Source organism: Adiantum capillus-veneris, chromosome 5, assembly GCF_014529385.1.
Source record: "Adiantum capillus-veneris isolate H3 chromosome 5, ASM1452938v2, whole genome shotgun sequence".
Lineage (NCBI taxonomy): Eukaryota > Viridiplantae > Streptophyta > Polypodiopsida > Polypodiales > Pteridaceae > Adiantum > Adiantum capillus-veneris.
Window position 1 is genome coordinate 22,137,913 of NC_140935.1, and position 13,314 is coordinate 22,151,226.

Genomic DNA, 13,314 nt, shown 5'->3' on the forward strand with positions numbered 1-13,314 from the left:
TGAGCAGGCTAGAGGTATGCTAAAATGGTTGGTGCACACTTTGCGTGATAGCAAATTGGATGCACCTTTGTCTAGTCGTACTCGTTCAGGCTCTTGCCATGCATCTTATGTATCAAATTGTTATGATTTGGTTGTGTCTAGCTTACATGATGTTGAGGAACCTCTGTCTTTTGATGAAGCACAAAATTCAGAAAATTGGATGGCTGCCATGCAATCAAAATATGATGCACTTATAGAAAATGACACATGGACTTTATGTGATTTGCCTCCTGGCAATAAGGCTAGTGGTATGAAGTGGGTTCACAAATTGAAACGTAAGCCGGATGGTGAGATCGATCGCCATAAGGCTCAACTTGTTGCAAAGGGTTATGCTCAGCAAAAAGGCATAGATTATGAAGAGATTTTTTCTCCCACTTTTTGTATGACTACTGTGCGTTTTCTCTATGCATTGGCAGCTCATTTTGGTTGGGATGTACATCAATCAGACATTGTTACTGCTTTCTTGAATGGTGACATATTTGAGGAAGTTTATGTAATGCAGCCTCGTGGTTTTGTCATAAAAGGACAAGAGGAAAAAGTGTGCAGATGTAAGAAGGTTTTGTATGGGTTGAAGCAATCTCCTCGTGCTTAGTATGAGAAAGTTGACACTCATTTGGTTAAACGAGGCTTTCGTAACAGTCCAACAGAAAGCACATTGTATGTAAAGCGTGAGGGTGATGTACTTCTCATTGTGGTTCTTTATGTCGATGATTAGCTGATCACTGGACCAAATGAGAGACATATTTCTGAATTTAAGGCTTATTTGAATGCTACTTTCAAGATGAAAGATTTGGGGCTATTGCATCATTACTTGGGTATACAGTTTAAGCAGTGTGATGGTGGTATTGCCTTGTGTCAGAAAAGTTACATAGAGACATTGCTATGTAAGTTTGGACTTGAGGATTGCAAACCTATTGCCACTCCCATGGAAACAGGTTTGAAGTTCAGTCTACATGATGCTGGCGATCCTACTCACGTCACTCTTTACCAAACTGCTGTTGGCTACCTCATTTATGTATGCAACACGAGGCCAGATATTCAGTTTGCAATCTCATAGGTCAGCAGATTTATGCATAGCCCAGGGTCTAAGCATTGGCAGGCTCTCAAGAGGATTTTCCGCTACCTTAGTGGCACTTTACATCTTGGCTTGTTTGATCCCAAGGGGGGATCATTGCCGCCATACTGACATAATTTTTCATACTCAGATTAGGCTGGTTGTTTTGACACGTGAGTGTCCACAAGTGGTTTTTGTTTCATGCTTGGCAGTTCATGTATATCATGGTTGAGGAAGAAGTAACCTATTGTGGCCACTTCGAGTTGTGAGGCTGAGTACAAGTCAGTCTTGACAGCTACGGTTGAGTGTTTATGGCTCAGACGCCTTATGGTTGATTTGGGTGTTGGATAGGACACTGCCAACACTATCTACACTGACAGTCAGAGCGCATTGGCACTTGCGAGGAACCCAGTTTTTCATGCTCTCACAAAGCACATTGAGGTGCATTACCACTATGTCAAGGAGAGGCTCTCAGCAGGAGAGATTAGCTTGGCTTATGTGCCAACACAAGACAAGCTTGCAGATCTTTTCACAAAGGCATTGTCTCGTGAGAAGCTTGAAGCTTTCTGCAAACCTTTGGGCTTACTCCCCTTTGTGGGCTGATCATGTCCTCAAGACATGGCACTTCCCTTTACTCATGTGCCAGCTCTCGTTCACCGCATCACTCCAGGGGGGATTTGTTACCATATGTATGTGGTAGTGATGTGTGTGAACACACTAGGACCGCCGGGGCATTTTTCCCCTCTTTAGGAGGTTTTTCCCCCTGAGCATTGTATATACGCCCATCACTCTAGGGCTATCCATCTTTCCGTTGCATACTAAGTAACACACTCTCTATTGTGTGCCTTGAGCTTCCTCCGTCTTCTCCAAGCTGTGTGCGTCTGCACCCTAATTCCAACAATAACTTTGAACCACTTGACATCAAAGATAAAAATATCAAACTTTCTAAAGCTAATCTTCAAGATGTCTTGGATGTAGCCAAAGTATTCAAGCCGGCTAGTCTTTGTGTTCTCATCCTTGGCACTACTCCTAATTTCTTGGATGAAGCTTGCCCTAACACCACTATTGAAGGTGACCCTTTGTTCGTCTATCCGTTGCATTCTAAAGTGTCTAACATGCGACCACAAAGCTCCATATTTGTGATACTGCAGCCACAAAAGTGAAACAAACTTAAAGTTACTAAAGCTATGTGATCATGTGGAGCTCGAAAAGAAAGTTGTGAAAATGTACATGTCAATTGCAACCCCTTGACATCTCCTCTTCCTCTTCAGTAATCAACACTCCATTCCTCTTTTCTTCTAAGATTGTCGCATCTAACCAATGGCCAGTTGAAAAGTCAGACAATTTTTGAAGATGATCTAGAAAAAGAAGGTTTCAAGTGGCACGGTTGCACTTGAATTGCAAGTAAGCTGTCCAGCATTGTTGCTTTTTCCCTTCGTACCTCTCTAGCCACTTTTGCATGATGTTCGAGTTGTGAAGGCAAAATCTCATAACATTTTCTCTCATTGTCATCTTCCTAATGATGCCTTGTCTCTGCAGCTCATCCCTTGTCATGTTGATGTTGACCTCAGTAGTCCACATTTGGGTCATCTCTGGATCAAATGAGCCCAAAAATTAAATGATGAGGACAAGAGACTATTGTACAAGCCATCCTTCGGCCATGCTACCCTTGAGGCAAGCCCTTTGAAGATGAAGGCCTTTAAAGTCTTCATGAATCACTCTAAGAAGAATATCCACCTGCTATGGACTACCCCAACAATTGCAGCTTCATCGACCACATGCACAAGTAGATGCATTTGGATGGTAAGAATGTTTGTTGGAAAGTAATCCTCCACCATACACACTACTTCAATAGCATTTAACTATGCTACATCGATGCTGTCTTTTCTTATCTCTTTTGAACTAATCCAATGTACCAACTCACTAATTTTATTAATTGTTCTTCTAACGTCATCTATCAAACAATCCTCTATGGAAATTGGTAAGATAAAATGTAAAAATTTGTGCCAATCGTGGGACTTAAGACCACTAAGATTGTCATCTCTTGTAAAATATGTTTTGAAACATTGCATGCACCCGGTGGGATTCTTGAATGAAGATATAGTCTTCTTTACTTTTTGCTCTTTTGCACCACTTAAAACCCATGGACCTTTTGGTATAGCAAACTTTCCATTGGGTTTACGTCGAGGCCACATCTCTGGCATCCGACCCATAGCCTGTATGTCATCTCTTTGGGCCTTGCTCTCCATTTTTCTAGTGATGGTTTTCCATATGATTTCCCCCACATTCTTGAAGATGTGTTGAATCGAGCAAATGATTATTCAGTGGGTCACTCCAGTACGAGATTTCATTGAAAATAGAAAGTATTTTCATTCCGGGTGGCATGAAATATCCTCTCTCTAGCCACATTTTTTTCCAATAGCTCTTGCAGTGGATGCATGTCATGCTTGCATATGTTTGGTCCACATTGCTCATGTCCTTTAGACAAAAATCTACCATGCTCCTCGTAAACTATACTACTCAAATGATTAGAGTGGCAAAAGCCAAGTTGAGGACCACATTTTGGACATGCATGATTGCTTGAGTAACTCAAAACTGAAAAATTATAAAATTAAAATATAAAATCATTGGCATAGCCAAGAATAACATGTATCTGAGGGTTTTAAAGGCACTTACCTGAACACTCACCAAAGCCTGGTCAATCGTGTATGGTCCACATGAGAATGCCTTGCACATATACATTTTTTCGTCTGATTGGTTGGAAAATATCAACAACATCGATCCCCCTCCACAAGATTTGGAGCTCTTCTATAAGTGGTGCCACATAGTGAGGTTGTTTGAGGCGGGCAACAAGAGAGGTGACCTCTAAACACCCCTCAAGGCTCCCGTGCTGCTCAATTGGGGCTGGGGCAACCACAAGCACAACATAACAACAAACCCACAGCCAAATCCAAACAAGATAGGGGCACCACCTAGTTATAGTATGCGAACTAGGACGCAAGAGAGATTTTGTCACAACCAAGAAGATGCACCACAAAAACACACACAAGCAACCTCACACCAGGACACACACAAAATGGACTAGAGAGAGCTAGAGCAAAGGGAAGAGAGAGAGGAATGGATCTTGCATATTACCTTATTTGTGACTTGCAAATGGAGATAGTTTGTTATGATGCTATCATATATCTTGTACAAAATTAACTCAATGCTTAGTGAATGTTAAACATTGCCATTGTGCAACAGGTCATGTCTCTCACTTTTGAGACGGTCATAGACAACATTCATGGCTACTTATGCACACACACATAGGCCATGCTTTAATATTTGATGTATAAATTGTTGAGCTTATAGGTGAAGCTACTCTAAATATAGCCGTGGGTCCCCTCTATATAAACACCATCGTGTGTGCGTATCCTATACACTTTGGGGTTGTACTCTCTGCACATCGTCTTTCTGTTCTTCTCTTTCTCTGTATCCTCAACCTAAATAAGGGTGGGAGTGGGGATCACATGCTAATTCTTCCTTGAGTTGTGGGCCATCTAGTACCTAATGTAGCTTACTATACAAGGATGGATTTTTTTTTAAACTAGCTTGAATTAGAGCCATTCTAGAGTAGCTAGTATAGTTTTATCAAGGTTGCTAATTTCCTAGGCCAGTTATGTAAACTTTGTAGCTAGTAGGAATATCTAATCATAACCTTTAGGATTTAGAATTCATAATAGGGAACTCAAATTTTTCCTATATGTTGTTTTTAGTACATCATCATCATGACCATGATCCTCCTTAAGGAGAACCTTTTTGTGCTATTGACAAAAGCTCTATGGCTCCTCAGGAATGTAAAAGCCCAAAGCAATCCAAAATAGCACGTATATATTGACAAAATTAAATGTGGCAATATAAATTTATTAATAAGTCTGCATAATGGTTGACTAATGCTATGTCCCCAAAAAAACTCGTGAGTCTAAAAGAAAGATTAGTTTTGATCGCCAACCCATATAAATCTCCGGGGAAACTGTATCTTCTGAAACATGTCTATATGGACAAAATTCAGCGTGGCAATATAACTATATTGATAAGTCTGTGGAATGAAAAAACGTGACTTTTTTGTGCCTTATGCTTTGTCCCCACTCGTGAGTCTAAAAGAAAAATTAGTTCTGATCATCAACACATAGAAATTTGCAGAAAAATGTATCTCTTGGGAGGTAAGATTCCCAAAGTCTTCTCACTATGCAATAGATGGCAAGAAATGCCTCTTTCGAGTAAACTGCAATGGAACATCAAGTTCGAAGTATGGGATGGTCAATATATGAGATATTTTACAAGTCGCACATTATTCTCGTATTTAATGATCCTTGAATTTTTAGCTCAATAAAGGATTTCCCAAAAGAGTAGATCTTCTATGATATTGCAATTTTTTTTCCAAGCCTTGAATTTTATGTCCCATTATGTTACCAACCTAGTGTTAAAGGCCACAAATACTAAGCTTTGCTAGAGTATCCTATGGAGATGATGCTTCCCTCTTGGAGAACTTATGCGAGTAAACATGTGTGCAATCAAAGGGAAAATGAGAAGTGTTCTCAATAACGTCATACTCAAAAGGATGGAAAGTGCTCTGCAGCTAATAGTTTGTGATGGGAACAAACAAAAGGGGTATAGAGTCAATCTCATAGGCATAGAAGATCAATGCTTGCTTTGTACAAAAGTGAAAAGAGAAAACATTGGGAAGAATTAATCCCTTGAACGTTCCGGGGTTTTTTAATTTTTATAGCCATAAGCGCGAGGAATTTGTATTAGAAGAGCAAAAAAAAAGTTACATCAGGGGTAGCTTGACATATACATGGACTTAACATTGACATAAAATCGGATAGGTTTGAGAAAGGTTGGTTTTGAATTCGAGATAAGAAGTGTGCTACAAGTCTGAAGTGCTCTCCCGTTATGTGCATTTTACACCCTTAGTATGCAAAGGTGGTCGACACTAGAAGTCTAGAAGGACCAATGAAAAAGATTTGTTTGGATAGTGTTTGTGCGTGTTGGAGAATGCCGGTGCGCGCGTGAAGCGCAAAGAAAATTGGAATGGAGGGATGGTTGTTTATGTGAATTGCAATTAGTTACCACAAATATGCTCAATTCTCACTTCCCTAGAAAATGTACAGGTTTGTCGTGCAAGTAAAACCAAAAGACACCTTTCTCAATCACATTAACCTCTTTGGTCTTTATACTGCACACGGGCGCGGGCAGCTTGAAAGTTGAAAGCTATAGAAATCCAATTGCATCTTTTGAAATTGAAAATTCATTTAAAATAACTAAAAAAACAAGTTGTTTTGCTAGATCGGACATAGAATATTTTGCATGTAGTAAAAATAGTTTGATTGGCTGATGCAGCGGCGCATGTATCTATCTCACTTTTCAGACGCTCGTGTAGACGGCCGTCATGGGCTTTGAAATTTGATGCATTAATAATTGAGGGCTATATATATCGCGTACTATATATGTACATGCACTGCCTATATCTGCGTGATCGCCGGGATCGTTTATTATACAAGAATATAAATGTACCTCATTAATTGGAATATTCTTAGTGCTAATCCAAGGCTTACTTAGAGTTAGAGCATAATATACTTGCTGTTTGGGAATCCGGGATAGGCTAGCCGCTATACTACTATAGCTGATGAGAGCATCTCGGAGCGAATAATATATCGAAGGTTTAACAGCGGAATGTGGGCGTCCCTCAGCGGAATGTGGGCGTCCCTCAGGACTAAATAACACATAGTATTAAAGAAGGGGGGGGAAGGGGATCGAGGGCAGAGAAGTGCGCGCATGAAAATCGGAGAGGTTGTAGTCGTAGATGGACACTTAAAAACTAAACCCGATCATAGATTAAACTCGGCCACATATTAAATTCGGATAGCGTCTATGTTTTAATAATAAAACCCCAAAAATCCGGGCCATGGGTACAACATGTGCGCGCGGGTGGGATGGTTACCTCATGCGTCACAATTTGAGCGACGAGGCCTTTAGTTCAAATCGAGTCGCCGCCCGGGTTCCTTTTCGCGTTGACTTATCGCGCGTCCGGGTTTAATCTGCCTCGAGCTCCTCGCATCCACTTCCGCGTCGTCGATCCTCTTAACCCCCCCCCCCTTTTTAATGTTATGTGTCACTTAGTGTCGTGGGTGTCCCCCCTTAATAAAATAGAAGGTTCCTTTTACTAAAATAAAAGGTTCCTCCAATCAATATCAGCCAGCTGCCACGGGGTGCTACGGACAATATAGTATCGTTGCTTCTAAGATTGTAAGGCCTCTTGCAACTAATTGCAACTTTAATTTGCAAGGAAAGCGGCCATTTCCCAACGGCTTTCAAGAAAAACCAGCACAATGCAGGCCAATGCCAATGGGCATCGACCATTTCATAAGTAGCTTCACACAAGTACACAGGGGACACAAGGCATCTTTGGCAGAAGAGATTCATGCCTTACTGTGCTTTACCTTGCCAAACTATCCAATGCACACAATATATAGATTGAGGTGCATGCATGGGACTAAAAGATTCCTCAGTCTCTTCAATTCTAGACCGCCCCTCCCCCTTTTGTCCCAGCTTACCTCACTTAAAGAAGCCCTCAGAGCACGGCCTCATACGTTTCCAAAATCGTTGATTTTGCTGCAGATTTGGCCTGACTTTTCGTCATTAGAATTTAGACCCCCTATAAGTACATTTCCCTGCTTTGATTTGGAAAGATTCCCGGTAAAGCGGTTATTATAAGGGCCCTCTCTCTCTCTCTCTCTCTGACTAAAGCATGCAGTCAGGCTATACCGTCAAGTGGTAGACCAGCAGACTTGTAGCCTGTAGGCAGGAAGGAGGGACAAGCAGGTGGACAAGCGTATCGTGGTCCGTGGAAGATGCGAGAGAGGAAATCGTTGTGAGCAGGTACAGCGTGACAAAGATTACTTTTACTTTTACTAGACTGAATTGCTATGGCGGCGTGAGACGAGGAAGAGAGTTGGGAAGCAACAAAAAGAGGCGCGGGGGATACCCTTTTTGTCTCCACGATGAGAGAGCGGAGGGAGACCCCTACGCAGGCTATCATAAGAAACACACGCAATATAAGAACGCGTATTGGTCACGACCAGTAGCTCTCCCCACTTCAAGCCCCAGCTCTTATAAATGCGCGCAGAGAGTTCGTCTATATAACTATCCTAGCTATCTACCCGTGCTACCAGCTACTAGATAATATCATCACGCTCACCATGCTAGAAGATCGAGCCACAGCGTCTAGCTTGATAACAACAATAAGTAGCCCGGGCCTCTTCGCATGCCTGCATGCAGTACTCTAGGCGTATTACTAACAAACCCTACACCTCATTATTAATTAAGGTGTCGTCCGTCATTCTTCTACATTTCTGAAGAACAAGATATGGTGATCCTTGCTTACAGTACCTTGTCTGAGTCTAGCTAGCTATTATACGCTCTCTTATAGTAGTGACTACCATTATTCAGTTGTATGGTTGTGATCGTGGCATTACCGACACTGCCCCTTTTTTTAAAATCATGCAGCTTCAGTCTTTCCTTCTCATGCAAAGCTCTTGCGGAAGAGAGCATCTCACCTTGAAAATATAGCAGCCTGCTCGTGTCTCTCTAAAGACAAGAAGACAATATGGAGCCAAGTTCAAACGTAAGACGTTCAAACCACAGCTCTAATTTGCAGTCTTTTGTTCATCTGAAGTACAAAGTCTGACCTTAGCTCATGAAATCTTTGTGATGCAGTTATCTCCTACAACCTGAAAATCAATTATATTAATATATGCTGACATTAATATTAATTACACTGCTGACACTACTAATTACTCTGCTGAAGCTGATCATTGAGTGTTGGACTGTTTGCAGCATCCAGCCTGCAGAACTCCTTTTCCCTTCTTTGAGCTTCACCAAGTAGCAGCCGATGACGCTGGCGACATTATGGCCACGTCTACACCTTCAGCTATGGACATTCTCTGCGACATTGTAAACAGTGAGTACTCACATACAAGCTATACAACGGCACCTCCTGCAGTGGTCAGCTCATCCTCCCAACATACAGCTCATCGCCTCAAAAATGAGAAAGAAAGTTTTCTGGACATCCTTTTATACTCGAGTGGAAGCAAGGCGATGGAAACTGTTAACCACAATGAGATGCAGATGATCAATCAACAGCATCCTCCTCCTTACAACATTCTCATTCCTGATGTCTCTGATTTGAATTCCATGCCAGTGACGTCTTCAACACAATTAGCCTTTTCTAGCTCTCCTGATATGCATCATCATAATTTCAAGCTCCCTTTATTGGAGCAAGAACCAGAGACGAGCATTACTAACAGTCAAGTTGATGAGACGTTCAAGCACAAGGAGATTCGCCGGAATCTAGAGAGGTCGATGCAGCAATTTACCGGTCCAAGGCAACCATCATATTATTCCTCGGAGACGCTGGTTTTAAGCCAGGCTGGAGAGGGCAGGGTGGACTCAGATCACAGGTTGAATGAGGTGAGCTCATGCAGTAGCCCCATGAGGTTTTATGACTATGATACTCCCATGGTCGACAAGGTGCAGAGCAGTAGCAGTGCTAAGCCTTGTATATTGAATGAAGATGAAGATATAGTGAACATGAAGTGGGATGCAAAGGGGGCTTTTGAGGCAAGGAGCAGTGTCAAGCCTCATATTGATGAGGAACATAAGCCATTGATGAAGACTAGAAAGGTTGGTGCAAGGCATAATATAATTGTTGAGAATAGCTCTCATTGTAGCAAGAAGAGTGATAAGACTAGTTATAATAGTATTGCAAGGCTTAAGCAGGGAGGGAGTACTGACAAGAGTACTCGTGCTAACCTTAATATCACTACACATAGCAGCAGCTCTAATTTATTGAAGCTGGCTGCCGGGCAGAGTCAATATGATAGGAGCAAGAGGCTGCATGTAGAGGGCTCAGGGGCACGTGTGGGAAGGTCATTAGTTGGGGCCGGGCCGATTAGAGAGCCACTTGCCGAGGGCTCATTGGGTGAGAAAGGGCAGAAGAGGGCACGTGTCGACAGCCCAGAAGCGGCGGGTGCGTATAATATTGTGGAAGAGCCCAGTACTGCAACGCCTGCAGCAGCGAGCGAGCAGGGACTAGCCAGCAACAGAAACACGACTCATATTAGCGTGGAGAGGAACCGGCGCAAACAAATGAACGAGCACCTGGCCATTCTTCGTTCCCTCATGCCCGCCTCTTACGTCCAACGGGTAAGCCAAGCTTGGCTAAGATATAGAATTGCTTTGCCAATATTGTTTTCACAAATTTAACAATGTATTATGATTTTGTGTTACAGAATGACCAAGCATCAATAATAGGTGGAGTGGTGGAGTTTTTAAAAGAGCTCCAACAACTGCTAAACTCCTTAGAGACACAGAAGCGTCGACGGGCTTATGTCGCAGAGGCAATTAGTCCACGTGTATCAGGTGAAAGCGGGGGACCAAGCCCACGTGGTAGCATTGTCCACCAACATAGTCCACGTGGCACCACACAAGAGCTAGTGGCCACTTCACGCTCTCCTTTGGCTGATGTGGAGGTGAAGCTTGCCGGTGGTGCGCACGTAATATTGCGCACCCTCTCTCACAAATCAACACGTGGCCAATTGCTCCACCTCATAGCAGCCCTTGAGTGCATGAATCTTGAGATCCTCCATCTCAACATAACAACTCTACAGCAATCAGTTCTTTATACTTTCACACTCAAAGTATGCTCTTTGAATTGATTCTAATATGCATCCATGACACGAATGATGATAGCATGCAAAAATTATCTCATGCAAAATATCTAATGCATAAACACAGAATGTAGATATGTATAGTGTACCATATGTTATCTTTTATGCATATACACATCTAATAGACATATGTATATGTATGTACACATACAAATATTGCACAACGTATACATGTACACATCTAGTAGCCATAAGCATATGTAAAAGTAGTTATAAATATGACTGAAGTTAAGCTTACCCGCCGATGTAGACATTCTGAGTCCTTTTGAAGGCCTAGTTTTGCAGTTAGTTATAATTCCATTTCCTCTTTCACTACAATAATATCTAACTCAATCTTTTTTTTGAAATTAGATTGGAATTGAGTGCCGCCTAAGCGTGGACGACCTTGCAGATGTTGGCCAACAAATTTTCAAAGACATTCATGCCAGAAAGTTGTAATGCATGTAAATGCATTGCCACCATGTACCCTTATTAGTCATGATGAATGACTATAAATTTGGGATCTATGTCTTACAAAGAAGCAAGAAATCATTTCTAGTTGACAATAACGGCTCTGCGAAAGCTTTTTTTTAATTATATAGTTAGTTTGTAAGCTAGGATAGTGCATTTACCATCGTGACTTGTCTCTTGATATTTGATTGTCTGATTGCTAGTTATATTTTAAGTCGAAGAACTGTCTAGCACTACGCTACCTACAAGCTATGTTACATTTGTGTATCCATGCATATGTTAAAAAAGAATCCTATCTAGAAGGGTGTTCTAAACCATTCACAATGATCGACCAAAACAATGCAACAAAGGCATGTGTAGTCAAATATCTAGATTCTATGAAACAATATTAGTCATGCAAATCCCTTTAATTAAGAAAGAAATATTTTACAACACAAAATATACAAAGTACTTACTAAAAATCAATAACAAATCAAGGACATTATGACATCCTATATCACACATGAACCTATAAAATAGGATATAATATACCACAAAACATCAACATAAATTACCCAAAATTATATTCTTTCATCCACCGAATTAGTTATCAAGTTTTATCAATGTATGGAAAAAGAGGCTGCACTATCAATGTATATTGAAGGCTTAATTGCAAAGCTCAGATCATTGTATGGAAGGAAGGCATTGGAAAGAACATGTTTGTAAACTTAGAGAAAGAGAGAGAGATTATGAATAGATTACACTATGAAACTTTGAAAACGTTTTTAGTGGCCTTAATTTACCGCGGTTTGTCGAGACGGATCAGAGTCCAAAATGGGCTAGCCAAAGAAGAGAGAGGGGACTGGGAGGACTTTTTATGCACTTTAAATATTACCATAGGTACTACTATGTTTATTACGGCGTATATTACCGCGGTTATTTCTACCCCTATTACCATTCTTATTGCCAACCCCCGCTTTGACACTAAAACATTCAAATACGAGTATTTCCCTGTGTTTTGCTTGTGAGAAAAAAAGTTAAAGCATGATTTTAAATTTCAAAAAAATGGAGAAAAAATGATATCAAAACATGAGACGACGGCTATTTGGATAAATTAGGTTGTGTAAGGCATGTGACCGCTCTTTCACAATGCTGGGCCGCAAGTAAAACACGCATCATGCACAAAATATAAGAGGTATGCACTCTTCTTCCCGAATATTGAACACGCATTTCACCCAAGTGACTACATCTTTACATTCGTCGCATATTCTCAAAGGCTCTACATAGTGGTGGCAACGAGCTCTCTTGCTATGTAGAGGTGTTCAACAAGGAGCACAATAAAGGAGCGCTTCTTGAAAGCAGTTTTCAATAGTAGAAGCACTCTTGCACTACGCATAATAAAAAATGCTACCTGCACTCATAAATCTTTAGAACAACAATGGAAGAAAATGTGTGAAGGTGGATGTTAGAACGGGAGAGAGATTATAACGATCGTTATTATCTCAAGCATTAATTATCGTGAAACAATTTGAAGCCAAAACATGAAAATACGTGTAATTCTTTCTATTTCCTTAGAAAATACAAAGCATTTGTTATTTTTCATGAAAACTTGTACCAATAAATGATAGATACTTTATCATTAAATTAATCACATAACACCATTTTAGATTCCCTTTTCCCAAATTGTAAACGTTGTGAGCGGGATGAAAACACACACAGCGCCTCTATAACGACCCGACACACACTCTTGGGAAGATACACACACACACTATGGGGCACCACTCGGCTTACACAATCCACCTGGCCGAGATAGGGAACACACCGATGGAGCGAGAGGAGAGAGACTATCCACTTGCCCACTCCACACAGACACACACACACACACACACACACACACACAAAAAACTCAGCTCAAAAGAGGGGAATTTCTGATAATTAGATACAATTGAGCTTGTGCCAACACCAATGGGACAAATAGCTCACACAATATGGGTAAAATAAGCCAGATACAATCAGAAACTG

At 41.2% G+C, this 13,314-nt stretch overlaps 1 protein-coding gene across 1 annotated transcript; it reads left to right on the plus strand.

The window, feature by feature from the left end:
• Nucleotides 1-8,159: 8,159 nt before the first annotated feature.
• Nucleotides 8,160-11,426, plus strand: LOC147456994 (uncharacterized). The gene is made up of 4 exons (XM_086513491.1): nucleotides 8,160-8,759; nucleotides 8,972-10,339; nucleotides 10,426-10,833; nucleotides 11,215-11,426. The coding sequence occupies exons 1-4, from the start codon at nucleotides 8,742-8,744 to the stop codon at nucleotides 11,299-11,301; spliced, it is 1,881 nt and encodes a 626-aa protein (XP_086369617.1). The 5' UTR covers nucleotides 8,160-8,741; the 3' UTR covers nucleotides 11,302-11,426.
• Nucleotides 11,427-13,314: the final 1,888 nt, after the last annotated feature.